Source organism: Pelodiscus sinensis, chromosome 9 (genome assembly GCF_049634645.1).
Source record: "Pelodiscus sinensis isolate JC-2024 chromosome 9, ASM4963464v1, whole genome shotgun sequence".
NCBI classification, from domain to species: Eukaryota; Metazoa; Chordata; order Testudines; family Trionychidae; genus Pelodiscus; species Pelodiscus sinensis.
In genome coordinates, this window is record NC_134719.1 from 3094950 (window position 1) to 3114230 (window position 19281).

Genomic DNA, 19281 nt, shown 5'->3' on the forward strand with positions numbered 1-19281 from the left:
TGGCGCTTGCTTTTCCAGAAAAGCAATGACGATCTAATGTAAAATCGTCATTTTTTTTCCGGAAAAACTATGCTGCTCCCATTCGGGCAAAAGTCCTTTTCCGGAAAAACTGTTCCGGAAAAGGGCCAGTGTAGACAGCACAGTAGTCTTTTCCGCAAAAAAGCCCCGATCGCGAAAATGACGATCGGGGCTTTTTTGCGGAAAAGCACGTCTACATTGGCCACGGACGCTTTTCCAGAAAAAGTGCTTTTCCAGAAAAGCATCCTGCCAATGTAGACGCACTTTTTCCGGAAATACTTATAACGGAAAACTGTTCCGTTTTAAGCATTTCTGGAAAAGGGTGCCAGTGTAGACGTAGCCAAGGACTTTGTGAGCATTTCTTTGTAAAGAAACAAGATCACACTAAGCATATTCCTGACTCTGAGCATCCCTTTCACCTCCTTGCCAGACACCAGATATTAACAGACCACTGAGCTCAAAGGGGCAAGAGCAGGACAGGAGTAAGAACTAAATCAACAGAAATCCTGAACTCTGGTAAATCAAAGGATTCCGAAAAGGAAGCCATGTCACTGAATGCCATTCCAGGGCTGCTCTGCTAGCCTGCTCTAGAAAGCTCTTGGCTAGTACAAATAACTGCGCTATCCACGAGAAAATGCCATTTCCTGCAGCAGCTACAAAACTGTGAAGTTTTACATTCACAGCAAGTCAGAGTGGTTTTTTTGAATGGCAGCTGAGCCGGTGAAAAGAAGTTTTTTTCTTTTTTCAAGTTCACATGTTGGCTTCTTTCAGCAGTTAATTATTTCTCTCTTCCTATAAGTGGCTTCAAGGGAAGGCCATTTGAGCTCTTTCTGACAGTGATGAAAAGATATTTCAACTCTAACTGACACCAAGGCAATGGGATTGCACTTAGATTCCTCCTGTGGCTTGCCAAGGCATTAACTGGTAAGTATATATAATATAAGTAATTACTTTATCACCTGAATATACTCACGCCTTGCTCAGCCTTAATGCATGTCTGTCCTGATCCTGCAGAGATCTGGCTGAAAGGATCCAATTGCAAGATTGGGGCCTTAACGGAAGAAATCTCTCTCTCTCTCTCTCTCTCTGTAAGTAGCTTTATTTTTTTAATCGGACAAGGACAAAGATTTATCTCAATCTGGAGGCCTCTTTCTCCTAACATCTCTCCAGCTCTCTTTGTCTGTGTTGTTCTCATAGTGCATCTTGTCTGCCACCTAGATTGTAAGCTTTCTGGGAAAGGAGGTCTTTGTTCTTTTTTAGACAGCACCTAGCACAAAAGGGCCCTAATCCTTGAATGGGGTTCCTAGAAGCCACCATAATAGAAAATAACGAGTAGTCGTGTGGCACCTTGGAGACTAACCAATATAAAGGTCTAGGATCGTGAGCTTTTGTGAGCAAAACCCACTTCCTCGAATGAAATAATCTTGAGTGGAGAAAAAAAAAGAGGGACCCTCAGAATAAGAGAGGAAAGGTGAAAGAAAAAAAGAGTGCAGTCCTGGAGCTAATGAGGCTGAGGGGTCTGGACGTGTCCCATGCTTTGTTTTTATGTTGATAGGATGTTGAATGGGAGGAAAGCTGGTGTTATAATATGCTAACCAATTCAAGTCTTTATTCAGCCCAAAGGAGACAGTTTCAAATTTGCATGTGAAGGTCAATTCTGTATTTCTTTCTCTGTAGCTGGCTTGTGAAAATCTTCTGTTGTCTGAGCACGGCGTGAAGAAAGACTTCCTTTGGTTTGTTTTAAACCTATCTACTAACAACATTGGTTGTTATTTACTGGTTCCCATAACATAAGAACTAACTTTTTCTTATTCATTTTCTCCACACCACTCACGGTTCTATAGACCTCTCTTCTATCTGCTCTAAGCCTCCTCTTTTCTAAGCTGAAAAGTCCCCATCTTTTTAATCTCTCTTCATATGGCAGCCGTTCCGAGCGCCCCATCATGTTGGTTGCCCTCTTCTGAACTTTTTCCAATGCTAAGAGATCTTTTTTGAGATGTACATATTTATGAAGGAACAGGAGTGGAAAATAGAACACGTTGGCAAGGCGGAGGAGTTAATTTTGCAGTCCTTTTGGGTGTTTCCTATTGTGGCAGGGGCCCGTTTTTTCCTATAGCTGCCTCTGCATGTCTCCCCTTGGTGGGAAGGGCCTTGGGTAAAACACCCCCCATTTGCTGTGTATGGGCAGTCAGCCTTCCCCTTAGCAGGGGGTTAGACATGTCATTTCCCCCTAGAGGTAGGGAGCTCAGCCTCACTTTCTGGAATACCTCACACACCTGCTGTCTCATAACTTAGCCTTTCTGCATGACTATCTCCCCTCCACTTAACAGGAGAGACTTTTAAAAGGTCTCAGGCAGGCCTGAAGTGGAACCAGCTGACTCTGATTGGTCCAAGGTAGTCCTGTCCCTGCTGAACCTACTCTGCCTGAGAAAACCCCTTGGCAGCTGCTCCTGCTTGTCCTGCAGCAACCCACTTCTAATTAACAGGGGAGTTGGCTCTTTGCCCTTCAAGGGCTGCTTTTCTCCCCACTTGGCTGCACCCCTCGGCTGTGTCTAGACTGGCAAGTATTTCTGCAAAATCATCTGCTTTTGCGGGAAAACTTGCCAGCTGTCTACACTGCCCGCTTGAATTTCCGGAAAAGCACTGACGATCTCATGTAAAATCATCAGTGCTTTTCTGGAAAAACTATGCTGCTCCCATTCGTGCAAAAATCTTTTTCCGAAAGACTTTTGCTCAAAAGGGCCAGTGTAGACAGCACAGTACTGTTTTCCGCAAAAAAGCCCCGATCGCGAAACTGGTGATCGGGGGTTTTTTGCGGAAAACCGCGTCTAGGTTGTCCACGGACGCTTTTCCGCAAAAAGTGCTTTTGCGGAAAAGCATCCTGCCAATCTAGACGTGCTTTTCCGAAAATGCTTTTAACGGAAAACTTTTCCATTAAAAGCATTTCCGGAAAATCATGCCAGTGTAGATGTAGCCCTCTGGTTTAACTTTGTTGCCCTATTTACAAAAGATGAACTGTACAACCTTGATGGGGCCTGAACTGTATTTTTAACTTAATTCCCTAGATTTTAAAAAACCCTAAATATTCCCCTCCTTCACACTCATAGGAAAAAAGGCGGCCTGCCTCTAAAAGGCACACATGGCTTTCCCACGAGTGCCTTCTTGGAGTGTCTGTGAACATTGCAGCCTTTCTGCTACGCTGTTCACTACGTGGCTTTATCACGGGTGTTGTGGCATGTTCACGAGAACTGTGACGATACTTCCAAATGAGCACGGCACATGGGAATCTGAGAAACTTACACGAGTCAACTTAATCGTAGCCAGGCGGGTGATGAAATTTTGGGGTATAAAAAGTACAAAAATAATAAAATGCTGTAGAACTTAAAACAAAAATTCAGTTTTCTCCAACTTTCAGATGCGTTGACATCCCGCTCCCGCTCCCGCTCCCGCTCCCGCCCCAAGACTTCTCTGGAGTAGTCCTGAGGGTACTCATACCACTGGTAGAGAAACACTGCTGTAATTACATTGGGTCTTGTGAGGCTAAGAAGTGCTAATGGATACCAGCACGGGAGCTCCTGGCTCCAAAGACAATCACGCACCTTGCTAAAGCCAATGGAGTTGCCAAGCATTAGCTCACCGTGATAGTTATGAGGACTTGACAAGAGATGGAAGGCTTCCAAGGTAATTTGACAAAAGTTGTCCCATCTCTTGTAAAGTGTAGATAAAAAGCATTTGTTGGCCTATTCATGCATAAAAATTCTGCTGTTCTGCTGATAAAAACACCCCAGTAACTTCATTGATGGCAGTGGAGTCACTGGGCAGTTATTGAGAGCAGTACAATATTTGGCCCAGTATCTCAGAAATGGAGAAATTTTGCAGTTAACAGAATGCCTGGCCTACAAATAATTTATCATTTGCCCCCTGTGATCCATGGAACAAATAACACACCCTTATTCCCCTCTGAAAAGTAACCATACCTTTACTTACAAGCATAATATATCTGCTCCCAAATCATTGGTGCTATTGGTTTGGTTTTCACCCAAGAAACCACAAATGCCCTTGGCAACGTACCAGAGGGACTGGCTTGTGTCTGTATTTGTACAGAGCCTAACACAATGAGGTCCTCGTCCTTGATTGGGGGAAACAGTGGGGGGAGGGGCTTCTAGGTGCTATCATAATGCAAATAAATAATAACCCCTGGCTATGTCTACACTCGTGGCTTCTTGCGCCAGAAATATGCAAATGAGGCTAAGTGTGGAATATTGCCGAGCCTCATTTGCATACCTAATGAGCATCCATTTTTGTAAGAAGAGGCTCTTGCTCCAGAAGGAGTTGTCTACACTGCCCCTTCTTGCGCAACAAAACCCCTCTTGCGCAATGCCGCTACACCGATTATTTTCAGGAAGAACGGCATTGTGCAAGAGTGTTTTTGTTGCTCAAGAAGAGGCAGTGTAGACAGCTCCTACTGGCAACAAGAGCCTCTTCTGCAAAAATGAATGCTCATTAGGTATGCAAATGAGGCTCGGCGATATGCCACACTTAGCCTCATTTGCATATTTCTGGTGCAAGACCCCGCCAGTGTAGACATAGCCCTTGTGTTTAGTACTCTAAAAAGGCCTGTCCTTACTCCACAGAGGGCCTCCTTGTGGGTATTCAGAGTGAGAGCTGCTTGCCTTTGTGACCAAACCCAGTATTTCAACACCTGTTAATGCTGCAGAGCCAGGACAGAGAATGGGATCTGGATTCAACAGGAATGTTTGCTGCACTGATTTTGAAGCTATAAGCTCCCTCCTCTCCCTGTTGTGGCATCACTCTGGGGAAGCATCAAACCCCCTACGCTCCCCATTTACCCTGTGTAATTTCTTAGTTGCTCCATTAATATCTGAAGGATACCCTGCAGCAGCAGATGTGCCCTGCCCCAGTGCCTGAGAACAGCTACTGGCAGTAGGATAAGAACCCCAGCCCCTTGACTGAATTTAACTCTTCCTCCCAAGTTCAAGCAGGCAGCAGTTTTGAGGGGGTAGCGTTCTAGGCTGGAGCGTTGACTGTCTCACGTTTATTTTCCTGCCGGCACCTGATTCTCGCTATTGACAGACATGCACTTGTGCTTCTTTAGCTGCGTGTGAAATTATATATGACACGGTGCATTACGGTTGCTGTTTCGATGGAAGAGGTTTTTCAGAGGTCATCTCTGCAGAAGGGTTTCTCAGCGTGCAATAAATCTGTCCAGACTTTGTTTTTGTACAGCGCCTAGCACAGTGAAGTCCTGGTCCATGAACGGGGGGAACAGTGGAGTACTCTTAGGTGGAGTGTTCCTGTCAACTGCTTGAAAATTCCAGGGCGAACGGATTTGGAGTAGGATGAAAGTCACACATTAAAGGGTGATAGAAATGTAGCCGTGTTAGTCTGGGGTAGCTGAAGCAAAATGCAGGACAATGTAGCACTTTAAAGACTAACAAGTCATGTGCCGAAAGTGTCCGTCTGCTATGTACATTGGACTAACATCTCAGACACTTCGCCAAAGGATTAATGCCCACAAAACAGATATCAGACAAGATCACAAAGAAAAAACAGTTTCTTGCCATTTTAACCAGAAAGGACACTCTCTCAATGACTTGACCACCTGCATTCTGCTACAAAGACCTTTTACATCTGCACTTGAAAGGGAATCCTCTGAACTGTCATTCATGTTAAAATTCGACACTCTCCGGGAAGGAATGAACAAACACTCAAACTATCTTACCCATTACCAAGATAGCTTCCCCAATTATCACCTCTAACACCATTAGCTCACAGACATCCCACTCTCCCCACCTCTAATATCATCAATTCACAGACACTCACCTTCCTTCCTTCCCCCGCCCCCCTGCATCCCCCTCCTGTTCTGAAATGTGATTTGTCCTTTTCATATGTGTTCATTTTTTTTTAATTGTATCCTTTGGTATATATGGTTGTGACTATTTTCTTCCACTATTTGATCTGAGGAAGTGGGTCTGGCCCACGAAAGCTCATCATCTAATAAACCGTCTTGTTAGTCTTTAAAGTGCTACATTGTCCTGCATTTTGCTACACACTAAAGGGGGTGTAATTCCTGAGGAAGGTTGAATCAGGTACAGTGAGCCCTCGCTACTTCACGGTTCGACCATCGCGGATTCACGACTTCGCGGACTTTTTTCATTACAGTACAGTTCTATTATAAAAGAAAATATATCGCGGATTTTCCGGAAATTTCGAAAATAGCCGCGATATATGAAGACCCCAAATACGTAAATATGGTGTCCCTACTTCGCGGATTTTCAGCTATCGCGGTCGGGTTTGGAACCTATCTACCGCGATAAACGAGGGTTCACTGTATTGATCATTGTTTAGGTCTTGTCCTACCCAGTGTACCGGACAGTAAACCAGCAAGCTTCACTCCATTACAGACCCCTGGCAAGACTGCTTGGCTCACAAGTAACATGGCCAGGTAACATGGAGACAGATTAGAGTCCCAGTTGGGGATTTAACCACAAACCATCCTTCCTCCAGGCTGCTCTGCTGTCAGCGCGACAGGAGCCTGCTTCGGGCTGCAGGGAGTTCCTCGTTGGAGCAGCGCTTGCAGAGCAACTTCAGAGCTCTGCTTCTGAGACAGGCCACGTCTCTGCCCTGCGAGCGACCAGGATACTGGGCACAGCTCAGAACAGCACGTGACCAGGCGTGTGGGTGTGTAAACCTGCGCTAACAGGTACCGACTTGCAGAGGGCTTGGATTGACAGGCTCTGTCATGCAGCCAGGAAAACCCAGAGGGCCTTGCCTCCAGTTTGTTCTCCGATCTGCCCTAGGGCGGGCTTGGGTGTCAGAGCCCCACTGCTCTCCCTGCTGGTAGTATTGGTTCTGCACCAATCCCCACTTGCCCCCTAGTTATGTCCCCCGGGGAGTGTTTCTCTCTGATTTGCCATGGCTCCAGCGGGCTCTCGCTCCCGGGGGTGGGCTCATTTTTATCCACCCCATTGGCGCAGCTTGGCCTGCTTTATTCCTCTAACAAACGTCCGTTCCTTGGCCCAGCCCTTGGAGGGGTCCTGTGTCACCTGTCCCCCCGTCTGCCCCCCACCTCTCTGTCTCTCCCCCCCAGGTCTGTCTGTCCCCCCACCTCTCTGACTCTCCCCCCCAGGCCTGCCTGCCCCCCCACCTCTCTGACTCCCCCCCCAGGCCTGCCTGCCCCCCCACCTCTCTGACTCTCTCCCCCAGGCCTGCCTGCCCCCATCTCTCTGACTCCCCCCCATTTCTGTCTGCCCCCCCCACCTCTCTGACTCTCCCCCCCAGGCCTGCCTGCCCCCCCACCTCTCTGACTCTCCCCCATGTCTGTCTGCTCCCCCACCTCTCTGACTCCCCCCATGTCTGTCTGCCCCCCCCACCTCTCTGACTCTCTCCCCCAGGCCTGCCTGCCCCCACCTCTCTGACTCCCCCCCATGTCTGTCTGCCCCCCCACCTCTCTGACTCCCCCCATGTCTGTCTGCCCCCCCCCACCTCTCTGAATCTCTCCCCCAGGCCTGACTCCCCCCATGTCTGTCTGCCCCCCCACCTCTCTGACTCTCCCCCATGTCTGTCTGCCCCCCCACCTCTCTGACTCTCTCCCCCAGGCCTGCCTGCCCCCCCCACCTCTCTGACTCCCCCCATGTCTGTCTGTCCCCCCACCTCTCTGACTCCCCCCCATGTCTGCCTGCCCCCCCACCTCTCTGACTCCCCCCATGTCTGTCTGCCCCCCCACCTCTCTGACTCCCCCCATGTCTGCCTGCCCCCCCAGCTCTCTGACTCCCCCCATGTCTGCCTGCCCCCCCACCTCTCTGACTCCCCCCATGTCTGCCTGCCCCCCCACCTCTCTGACTCCCCCCAGGTCTGTCTGCCCCCCCACCTCTCTGACTCCCCCCATGTCTGCCTGCCCCCCCACCTCTCTGACTCCCCCCATGTCTGTCTGCCCCCCCACCTCTCTGACTCTCTCCCCCAGGCCTGCCTGCCCCCCCACCTCTCTGACTCCCCCCATGTCTGCCTGCCCCCCCACCTCTCTGACTCCCCCCCATGTCTGCCTGCCCCCCCACCTCTCTGACTCCCCCCATGTCTGCCTGCCCCCCCAGCTCTCTGACTCCCCCCATGTCTGCCTGCCCCCCACCTCTCTGACTCCCCCCAGGTCTGTCTGCCCCCCCACCTCTCTGACTCTCCCCCATGTCTGTCTGCCCCCCCACCTCTCTGACTCTCTCCCCCAGGCCTGCCTGCCCCCCCACCTCTCTGACTCTCTCGCCCAGGCCTGCCTGCCCCCCCACCTCTCTGACTCCCCCCATGTCTGTCTGCCCCCCCACCTCTCTGACTCTCCCCCATGTCTGCCTGCCCCCCCACCTCTCTGACTCCCCCCCAGGCCTGCCTGCCCCCCCACCTCTCTGACTCCCCCCCATGTCTGTCTGCCCCCCCACCTCTCTGACTCCCCCCCAGGCCTGCCTGCCCCCCCACCTCTCTGACTCCCCCCCATGTCTGTCTGCCTCCCCACCTCTCTGACTCCCCCCATGTCTGTCTGCCCCCCCACCTCTCTGACTCCCCCCCATGTCTGTCTGCCTCCCCACCTCTCTGACTCCCCCCCAGGCCTGCCTGCCCCCCCACCTCTCTGACTCCCCCCCATGTCTGTCTGCCTCCCCACCTCTCTGACTCCCCCCCAGGCCTGCCTGCCCCCCCACCTCTCTGACTCCCCCCATGTCTGCCTGCCCCCCCACCTCTCTGACTCCCCCCATGTCTGTCTGCCCCCCCACCTCTCTGACTCCCCCCCAGGCCTGCCTGCTCCCCCACCTCTCTGACTCCCCCCCATGTCTGTCTGCCCCCCCACCTCTCTGACTCCCCCCCAGGCCTGCCTGCCCCCCCACCTCTCTGACTCCCCCCCATGTCTGTCTGCCCCCCCACCTCTCTGACTCCCCCCCAGGCCTGCCTGCCCCCCCCACCTCTCTGACTCCCCCCCAGGCCTGCCTGCCCCCCCACCTCTCTGACTCCCCCCATGTCTGTCTGCCCCCCCACCTCTCTGACTCCCCCCATGTCTGCCTGCCCCCCCACCTCTCTGACTCCCCCCCAGGCCTGCCTGCCCCCCCACCTCTCTGACTCCCCCCCATGTCTGTCTGCCTCCCCACCTCTCTGACTCCCCCCATGTCTGTCTGCCCCCCCACCTCTCTGACTCCCCCCCAGGCCTGCCTGCCCCCCCACCTCTCTGACTCCCCCCCATGTCTGTCTGCCTCCCCACCTCTCTGACTCCCCCCATGTCTGTCTGCCCCCCCACCTCTCTGACTCCCCCCATGTCTGCCTGCCCCCCCCACCTCTCTGACTCCCCCCCAGGCCTGCCTGCCCCCCCACCTCTCTGACTCCCCCCCATGTCTGTCTGCCTCCCCACCTCTCTGACTCCCCCCCCCTGTCTGCCCCCCCACCTCTCTGACTCCCCCCCATGTCTGTCTGCCTCCCCACCTCTCTGACTCCCCCCATGTCTGTCTGCCTCCCCACCTCTCTGACTCCCCCCATGTCTGTCTGCCCCCCCACCTCTCTGACTCCCCCCATGTCTGCCTGCCCCCCCACCTCTCTGACTCCCCCCCATGTCTGCCTGCCTCCCCACCTCTCTGACTCCCCCCATGTCTGTCTGCCCCCCCACCTCACTGACTCCCCCCCCTGTCTGCCCCCCCACCTCTCTGACTCCCCCCATGTCTGCCTGCCCCCCCACCTCTCTGACTCCCCCCCAGGCCTGCCTGCCCCCCCACCTCTCTGACTCCCCCCATGTCTGTCTGCCCCCCCACCTCACTGACTCCCCCCCCTGTCTGCCCCCCCACCTCTCTGACTCCCCCCATGTCTGCCTCCCCCCCCACCTCTCTGACTCCCCCCCATGTCTGCCTGCCCCCCCACCTCTCTGACTCCCCCCATGTCTGCCTGCCCCCCCACCTCTCTGACTCCCCCCATGTCTGTCTGCCCCCCCACCTCTCTGACTCCCCCCCATGTCTGCCTGCCCCCCCACCTCTCTGACTCCCCCCCATGTCTGCCTGCCCCCCCACCTCTCTGACTCCCCCCCCCTGTCTGCCCCCCCACCTCTCTGACTCCCCCCATGTCTGTCTGCCCCCCCACCTCACTGACTCCCCCCCATGTCTGCCTGCCCCCCCACCTCTCTGACTCCCCCCATGTCTGTCTGCCCCCCCACCTCTCTGACTCCCCCCCATGTCTGCCTGCCCCCCCACCTCTCTGACTCCCCCCCCCGTCTGCCCCTCCACCTCTCTGACTCCCCCCATGTCTGTCTGCCCCCCCCACCTCTCTGACTCCCCCCCATGTCTGCCCCCCCACCTCTCTGACTCCCCCCATGTCTGTCTGCCCCCCCACCTCACTGACTCCCCCCCCCTGTCTGCCCCCCCAGCTCTCTGACTCCCCCCCATGTCTGCCTGCCCCCCCACCTCTCTGACTCCCCCCCATGTCTGCCTGCCCCCCCACCTCTCTGACTCCCCCCATGTCTGTCTGCCCCCCCACCTCTCTGACTCCCCCCCATGTCTGCCTGCCCCCCCACCTCTCTGACTCCCCCCATGTCTGCCTGCCCCCCCACCTCTCTGACTCCCCCCATGTCTGTCTGCCCCCCCACCTCACTGACTCCCCCCCATGTCTGTCTGCCCCCCCACCTCTCTGACTCCCCCCATGTCTGCCTGCCCCCCACCTCTCTGACTCCCCCCATGTCTGTCTGCCCCCCCACCTCACTGACTCCCCCCCATGTCTGTCTGCCCCCCCACCTCTCTGACTCCCCCCCATGTCTGCCTGCCCCCCCACCTCTCTGACTCTCTCCCCCAGGCCTGTCTGCCCCCCCACCTCTCTGACTCTCTCCCCCAGGCCTGTCTGCCCCCCCACCTCTCTGACTCTCTCCCCCAGGCCTGCCTGCCCCCCCAGCTCTCTGACTCCCCCTCCCTGTCCCCCCCCGCTCCCCCGGCAGGCTGGGCGGGATCCCGCAGCGGATCGATGGGGGGAGGCGGCTGGTGTCGGCGCTCGATTGGCCGCGCCTGGCGGGAAGCGGGGCCGCTCGGGATAGAGCGGGGAGCCCGGGCGCCAGGCCCCGCCCCTTCCCTCGCGCCCAGAGCCCCCGGGGACGGGCCCCGCCGGACCCCCCCGCAGCGCCCGCGTGACCCCCCCGCAGCGCCGCCCTCTGCCGACCCCCCAGCCCCTCCCCGCCCGGCCCCCCTAGAACCCCGCCCCCCACTGATCCCCCCCCGGGCCCCCGCGTGACCCCGCTGATCCCCCGCGTGACCCCCCACAGCCCCGCCCCCTGCCGACCCCCTGACCCCGCCCCCCCACAGCCCTCCCTCGGGCCCCCGCGTGACCCCCCCCAGCCCCTCCCCGCCGGGCCCTCTTAGATCCCCGCCCCCCCACAGCCCCTCCCCCCGCCGGGCTGCTCCCCTCCTTCCCGCCCTCGCTGAACCCCCAAATCAGGGGTGACCCCCCCATACAGCCCCACCTGCCCCGTGCAGCCCCTCCCCCCAAACCTCGCCCCCCCCTCCCATACAGCCCCCAACTCACCCACTGCTCCTGGCCTCCCCCCCCCCCCCCCCCGGGCTGGGGCGGATGGTGCTGCTGCCCTCTGCGAGAAGATGGTAAGAGGGGTCTGCCCCCCCCCGCAATCAGTGGTGCCCCCCCAGGCTGCTGCCCTCCTTCATCGCCATCTCTCTCCTTCCACCCTGCAGAGGAGGAGCCTGGCCCCCAGCCAGCTGGCCAAGAGGAAGCCGGGGGGCGACGGCTCGGAGGACGATGAGGACTGGCACCCCGAGGCGGTGAGCCCTGCACCCTGCCCCTCTGTCACCTGCCTGGGCGATGGTTGTTTCCTGTGCGGCGGCCCCTCTCTCTCCAGGGCTGGGCTGTAGGATCGTGCCCTCCCGTGGCTGGGCTGAGAAGTGCATCGGACCCGCCCTTCCTGCCCCAAACCCTTCCTGCAGCTTTCCCTCTTGGGTGCGGAAGGAAAGCCTTGCCCGATTGGATTTCTCACTGACCGATCACACCGGGGCCAATGCACCGCGGGATCCAAGTGGCTGTGCGCGCCCTGTCTCATGAACAGGCCTGGTTTGCTCAGTAGCCACCACCTTTGGTGACGCCTTGGCCTGCAGAGTGCAGGGTAGGGACTTCGCACTCAGCAGAGCTGTGATTTTGGACTTCTCTTCACCGGGAATCAGGCTGAGGCTGAGACTCACAGCACTTAGACCATGGTCTTAAGTCCCAGTTATCTAGGCAGGTAAAACAAAATACAGGACTATGTAGCACTTTAAAGACTAACAAGACGGTTTATTAGATGATGAGCTTTCGTGGGCCAGACCCACTTCCTCAGATCAAATAGTGGAAGAAAATAGTCACAACCATGTATACCAAAGGATACAATTAAAAAAAAAAAGTGAACACATATGAAAAGGACAAATCACATTTCAGAACAGAACGGGGGTGAGGGGGAGGAAGGTAAATGTCTGTGAGTTAATGGTATTAGAGGTGATAATTGGGGAAGCTATCTTTGTAATGGGTAAGGTAGTTGGTGTCTTTGTTGAGCCCGACACGTAGAATGTCGAATCTTAGCATGAATGACAGTTCAGAGGATTCCCTTTCAAGTGCAGATTTGAAAGTCTTCTGGAGTAGGATGCATGTAATTAGGTCGTTGAGACAGTGTCCTTTCTGGCTGAAATGGCAAGAAACTGTTTTTTCTTTGTGATCCTGTCTAATGTCTGTTTTGTGGGCATTGATCCTTTGACGAAGTGTTTGAGACGTTTGTCCAATGTACTTAGCAGACGGACACTTTCAGCACATGATAGCAGGTGTTATCTAGGCAGGTGTTGCTCTAGACCAATGTTTCTTAACCTGGGGTGCATGCAGGGTGTGAGATGCCCTTTCTGGGGGTGCGAAACATGCCAGATTTTTATGATCTATCTTAGGTTTAAAGAACTGACCTACTTCAACGATTTTTAATAAGGGGTCAGAGAACATATTTTGAGAATCAAAGGGGTGCAGGCTGCAGTAAGGTTAAGAACCACTGCTCTAGACACACCAGCCCTGGGAATTTAGGCATTGGCAGGTGATCGTCATTTTGAGAGAGCATTTAAAAAGTTCCGTGGAATTCACTAGATCCAGGGTGAGATCCAAAGTTTAGATCCACTCACGTTTAGACTGCACGAGGCTTTGGGGCTGTTTGGCTCTGGACCAGACCTGAATAGTCAGTGTATGTGTTCTCTCTCCTTGGGTATAGACAAAACCCTCCACCGTCCAGGAAACCAGTGGATGTGGTTGTGGGAGGTGGAACTGCCAGAAATAAAGAATCACAGATTTTAAACCAGAAGGGACCGTTTAGATCATCTGTTGCAGAGATTCTCAACCTTTTCCTATCAGAGGCCCTCCCAACATTTGATTAAAAATGCCACAGCCCAGCTGTGCCTCAACTGTTTTTCTGCATGTAAATGCCAGGGATGGCTTTACGAGGTAGCAAGCAGGGTCATTGCCTGCAACCCCTCGCTACTGGGGGCATTGTGCAGCTTAAATGTTTAGGCTTCAACTTCAGCCCCAACTGGTGGGGCTCAGGGCCCCGGGCTGCAGTTTTACACGATGGCTGTGAAGGGTGAGGCTTACTGGTTAAGGTTAACTGGTGAGGCTGGAGCAGGTGGGGAGGGGACTGCGCCAACCCCACGGGGGGCCCACCACAGGCGTCTTGTCCAGAGCAGCTTCTGTCTGCGGCAAACCCAGATGCTCCACAGTCACAGGGACAACTCTGGCCGTGCTGGAGCAGCCTCTGCCTGTAGTGGAGGGGGCAGGGTTACATTCCACCCCAGCAGCGAGTGGAGGGACCTCTCCAGCCGGTTTGGACCAGACCACCCACTCATCACCCTTTAATAGGTTACTCGGTTAAATATATTTAACCAGTTAGCCAATTAAACGGGATTTTTACATCCCTAGAGCCAGCGGGGATGCTAAAAACATGTATAATCAGTGTGCTAGCCAGCATGGGGATGCTGACTTTTTTCACAAAAGAAGTTTGCTAATTGAAAACAGGCCAAATGCATTTTCGCCCACCCCTGTTTCTGGTAGGTGCACCCAAATATTGCATGTCTTAGCAGCGTGGACAGCATTAGTTTGGGAGGGGGCTGATGGTTATATTCACAATTAGAAAAGTACTTACTTACCCATTCACTTCTGGGTAAGTAAAATTTTGGGGCCCTCAACCTTGGCAGTGTCCTTACAATGACAAGTAATGATGTTCCGTTTTCAGACTCACTCAGCTGGCTGCACTGTCTGCGTGCTTAGAGGCTTACAGAGCGTGACGGTGATACATTTCTCTTATGCTGAACTCTCCGAACCCCCGACAGCCTGTCCTCCTTCTCTTTCCTAGACTCCGAAGAAGCGGAAACCTGGCAGTGAGAACCAGAGCTGGGAATGTTACAGATCACCTTTCCGGAAACCTTTGGCCCAGTTGACCAATCGACCACACTGCCTGGATAGCAGCAAACATGTGAGTGGATCCCTTGAGGGCATGTTGTCGCACGTGACAATGAGTAGTTGTGCTCTGTTCGCCTGAGATCAGAAGGGCTTGCATGCTACTGTTAGGTATACACCTTGGGCGTGATCTGTACATGTGGCACTTAGGAAAACTTGCGTGGAGTGAACGGGAAAGCCACAGGAGGAGAGCTTTTGTAAGCTACACATCTTCTGGGTGTGGTGCACTGTCCTACCTACTGGCACCTACAACACTTGCAGAGAGAATAATGAGCCCGCTCTACAGACTTAGCTGAGAGCCAGCTGGCTTTTAGCTCCTGCATTAATCTCCAGAGGTCCCAAGTTTGATTCTACCCGTCAGCATTCCCGTCAGCATTCCCTTTGCATCATTATTTACATTACAGTAGCATCTAATAATAATATCATAAATATAGAGAGATATACAGGGCTCACCAGCCGCACGGTTCAGCATGCTGTGCATGCACAGACCGTGCTGCATATGCACTGAGCCGGCTTGTAATCTACTCGCCACGGGCAAGTAGATTACACTAATTGTCAGGCCCTGGAAATATACCATCTCATAGAGCTGGAGGGGACTCTGAAAGATCATCAAGTCCAGTCCCCTGCCCTCAAAGCAGACCCAAGTACCATCCTTGACATATTTGCCCCAGATCCTTTAATGGGCCCCTCAAGGATTGAGTTCACAACCCTGGGTTTAGCAGGCCAATGCTCAAACCACTGAGCTATCCCTCCCCCTCACCTGAATTCAGGGTCTAACTGGGCTAGGCACTTTATTCATGAATGAAGTCACACATAACTTCCCTCTGAAGCATATTCACTGGTGCAGTCAGGTAACATATTTAAACAAGATGTATATGATTCTGAGGTGTCTAATCAGATCAAGCGGTATTAGTCAGTTTCATGCTTTGGAGAGTCCAGTGGGAAAACACATTAAATATAGCTTAAAAAAATCTTGGTTAAAAACACCAGTGTGAATTGTCTTTGCAGGACCAGGGCCTTAACAAATGGCTTCTTTGTTCTGTAGCTGGCTCTGATAGCAAACAACTGTAACGTCTGTTTTTCTTTCTCCGTTCCTAGGAGGCATTTATCCGCAGCATTTTGTCAAAGCCCTTCAAAGTACCCATTCCAAATTATCAAGGTAAAATCAAGGGTCCTTAACAGATCTGTATCAAGTCTCTCTCCAGTGAAAAAGATGACATTTTGATTTGGTATTTTCCTCCTTTTGTATATATGTGTTAGATTGAACAGAAAAATATAGCTACGGTAATGAAGCAGTCTTGTTTCTTACTAGCATTCAGTTTGGATAATCCTGCATTTCAGGGCTGGATTCTGGATTCTGACTGGTGCACATTTTACCAAGTGCCCAAAGAGGTTATAGTCTAAATAATACTCCTAGTATCACTAACAGGAGGATCAAGGTGTGTGAAACCAATACATGTGTGCCAGTTTTCTTTATACTTGGTTTGATACTTGAAGTCTCAAGATGATCTTTTTAACAAGCTTAAATACACTCTTTTATCCAGCAACCCTGGGAAATAGGATATGCCGGATTAAGGAAGATTTTGGACCATGGGGGGCTCTGGTGTGAGGCTTGGGAGGGAAGGAGAGATGGGGCTGTGGAGTCAGGGTGTGAGGGGGAAGGGGTGCTTACCTGGCACCCCACTCCCAGGGCACATGTGGCTCTGTGTCCCCCTGCCGCTCCCAGGCACTCCCTCCCCTTCCCCTCCTCCCCTCCCACCCCCCATCTCCCCCTGCTATGGGAGTGTCGGGGAAAAGCCTCCAGACCAGTGCTTCTCTGTGCTGCAGTTCCCCCAGCTAGGAGGGAAGAGGAGCAATAGTGCGCAAAGCCACTTCCTCCTCCCCCCGCCAAGGTCCAAGCCCTGGTGTTCCTGAATCACGAACACCCAGATTACAGAGATTCAGGTGTATTTGGATCACAGATTTTCTGATTGATTGAAACAAATGGGACAATTTTCCCCCATTGATCCAAAAATAGGTCTCCCATTTTTGCTCAAACACCATTTTAAAAAAAGGCCACATTTGGACTGAGACCAAGAATAGAAATGAAGTTGTTAGCAGCTGAAAAAGTAGGTTTGAAAGGACATTGCAATTTAGCCTTCATTGTATCATGGTCCAAGACTGCAGAGCATATTTTTATGGTGAAATTTCTAGATGGCATTGTTCCACGTAGTTATCTTTTCTTAGTATGCAAGCAACATACTGTTTTTTAAGAGAAGCTGAATTGTTGTTTTGTGGTGAATATTCTTTGGGAGGAGCTGTTGCAAGCAGCAGCAGATTATGTTCCATTTTAATCTCCCTAACTAGAGTCGATCCGTGGAGCAGAATTTTTTCTTGGGAACCAGGCGTTGCTGTTTGGGCAAAGATTTCTGAGGGAGGGGTTTGCCCATGTGCTGTTTGTGCCCTCCTCTGTTCCATGACTGGTGTAGCTGTGTAAAGAAAAGAAACTACACTACACTAAGAAAATGCCAGATTCAATCTCGCTCGTTTTATTCTTAACCGGAAGCTAACCTGCATTTAGATCCCCCTCCACCAGCCAGCTCTGAGAGCTGCCCAGACTGTGCCCCAAAGTGATCTGATGGCGATTTAAAGCCAGGATCCCCGAGCCCTTCTGTGTCGCAACTGTCAGCTGCCCCCTTTGTCCTTCTCCCCCTGCCCCGCATGAGTGGTCCTGCTTTGGTCCTGCTTGTCCTTATACAAGACTCAGTTATGGCCTGGAGGCACCATGGGACACCTTCACTCAATGCTGTTGAAGTGCCTATAGAAGATTAAATGCATTTGCAGCACTGACAGGGGACGTAGGCAGCACCCCCACAGCCAGCTTGGGCAGTGTTACCCAGCGTGCAGAGAGGGTTGGGTTGTGACTTTATACCTGCTCTCTCAGTGCTCCCCATAATCCACACACAGATTACTGCTGCTTCTGTGTGGGTGCAGTGAAGGACAGGAGTATCTGCCTTCCCTCTCAGCCCTTTGCATGACTCCCTTTTCTCTGGGAGTCCTTTGATTCCTGCTTGTGATCGGTTTCAGGGTCGCTGGGCTCGAGGGCCCTGGGCCTCAAACGGACAGGAGTCAGGAATGCGCTCCATGATCCTTTTGAAGAAGGGGCTCTTGTTCTTTATGAGCCCCCGCCGCTGAGTGCGCACGACCAGCTGAAAATAGACAAGTAAGTGACCACAAAGCGGGTACCGTAGCTCCAAGCTCATAATCTAGACTTCCATTCCCAAAAGGCCCTGATCCAAATTTGGATCAGCACTTTGGAGTTTTGGTTTGGTTCCGAGCCCTGTGGCTTTGGAGTGTCTCTGGCTCGTAGCAATAGCAAGGAAAGAACACATCTGCCGTGGATCATTAGTGGTGTTTAGCCAGGTGGTGGACTCATGGATAAGCCCAATGTCCATTTTACACATCAGTCCATTCCTAAGAGGGCCTTATCCCGACAGAGGAGCTATTAAGAGAATGTCAGCTGCACATGCTCGGTCAAGGTATGCCACTGTTGAGGTACAAGCCAACAAAAATGATGGACTGCAAACAGGATTAGAATGGGAACCATCAGGCAACCTTGCCTAGTGTGATCACTGATGCTTCCATTGCAGGGATGAGTTTATTTTTGTTAGTCATTGCTTCATTTCCCATAACTGTATGTCAGAGTGGTAGGATGGTGTCACGTTACTGAATTTGAGGGAAGCAGCCAGATCACTGCTGCATTAATAGGTGGGGGTGTTGGCCCCAAAAATGCTATAAAAGGGGCCATGTGGGATGTTGAATAGAAGCTCACTGTCTGCTAATCCTATGTACGCTAGTCATGTGATTGTATAATGTCTGTGTGTATAGTTAGGAATCTGTAATCTGTGTGGATACTGAATATTTCTCTGCATGTGGTTGAGCATTGGGCAGAGCCTGGCCTATGGACATGCTAATTAGCAAGGCCCTGTGGGACAATGGCACTCAGTGGGCCAAGGACACACTTTCTTTCTGGTAGCAATAAACCTTTAGATGTTAGATGCTAAAGGATTGGCTCAGCGTGATTTGTGGGTAAGATCCGGAGGGTAAATTGACCAGGGATCTGTGGCTGGTTTCTTGGAACCGGACAGAACTTGTTTGGGGTAGGTGGGATTGGGTGCTAAGACCCCCCACCTGTGTATGAGGCCCGGGGTCATCTGGGGCACGGATATTGCTGGGGTGTCAGAGGGGTTTTGCTCGTGAGGCTTCATGCAGGCTGCTGAAGCGCTCTGTGGGACTGGTATGTGGCCTGTTTGGAAAGGTCACCAGTCTGGGGCTGTAAGGAGCCCTGAATTTGAGCAATTCGCCCTGAGTGGACACCCTCAGCTGTGCCCAGACCGGCCTGGTCCGTCACAGATGGTCCAGTGGTTAAGGCACTAGCCTACCACTGGGGAAACCCTGATTAAGTTCCTGTGGTGCCACAAACTGCTTTCATGACCTTGGGCAAGTCACTTAGCCCCTCTGTACAATGGGAATGATAGCATTACTCTGTCTCATGGAGGTGTTGTGAGGATAACCTGTAGTAAGGATTTGTGAGGTGCTCACATCCCATGGTAACAAGTAACGAGGAGAGTTGTGTCCTGTGGCCTTCATCTCGGAGTTACAGGATATTTCTGGTTAGCACTGTTACAGAAATACTCAAGTCACAGCGCCTAGTCACAATGTGGCTGCCGCCTGACCTGGTCCCCACACATTTGTGTGTGCTGGTGGATGTGGGAGTCTCTGAATTGTGTTCCTCCTTTGCAG

General features: G+C 52.9%; 1 protein-coding gene across 1 annotated transcript in view; it reads left to right on the plus strand.

The window, feature by feature from the left end:
- The first annotated feature begins 11534 nt into the window (after window positions 1-11534).
- RAD54L (RAD54 like) overlaps window positions 11535-19281 on the plus strand; it is a 29423-nt gene continuing 21676 nt past the window's right edge. The window contains exons 1-5 of the mRNA XM_075935909.1: window positions 11535-11633; window positions 11724-11810; window positions 14396-14515; window positions 15598-15658; window positions 17566-17701. Of these exons, the coding sequence (XP_075792024.1) occupies window positions 11631-11633; window positions 11724-11810; window positions 14396-14515; window positions 15598-15658; window positions 17566-17701 (407 nt within the window). The 5' untranslated portion in view covers window positions 11535-11630. The remainder of the gene's footprint in view (window positions 11634-11723; window positions 11811-14395; window positions 14516-15597; window positions 15659-17565; window positions 17702-19281) is intronic.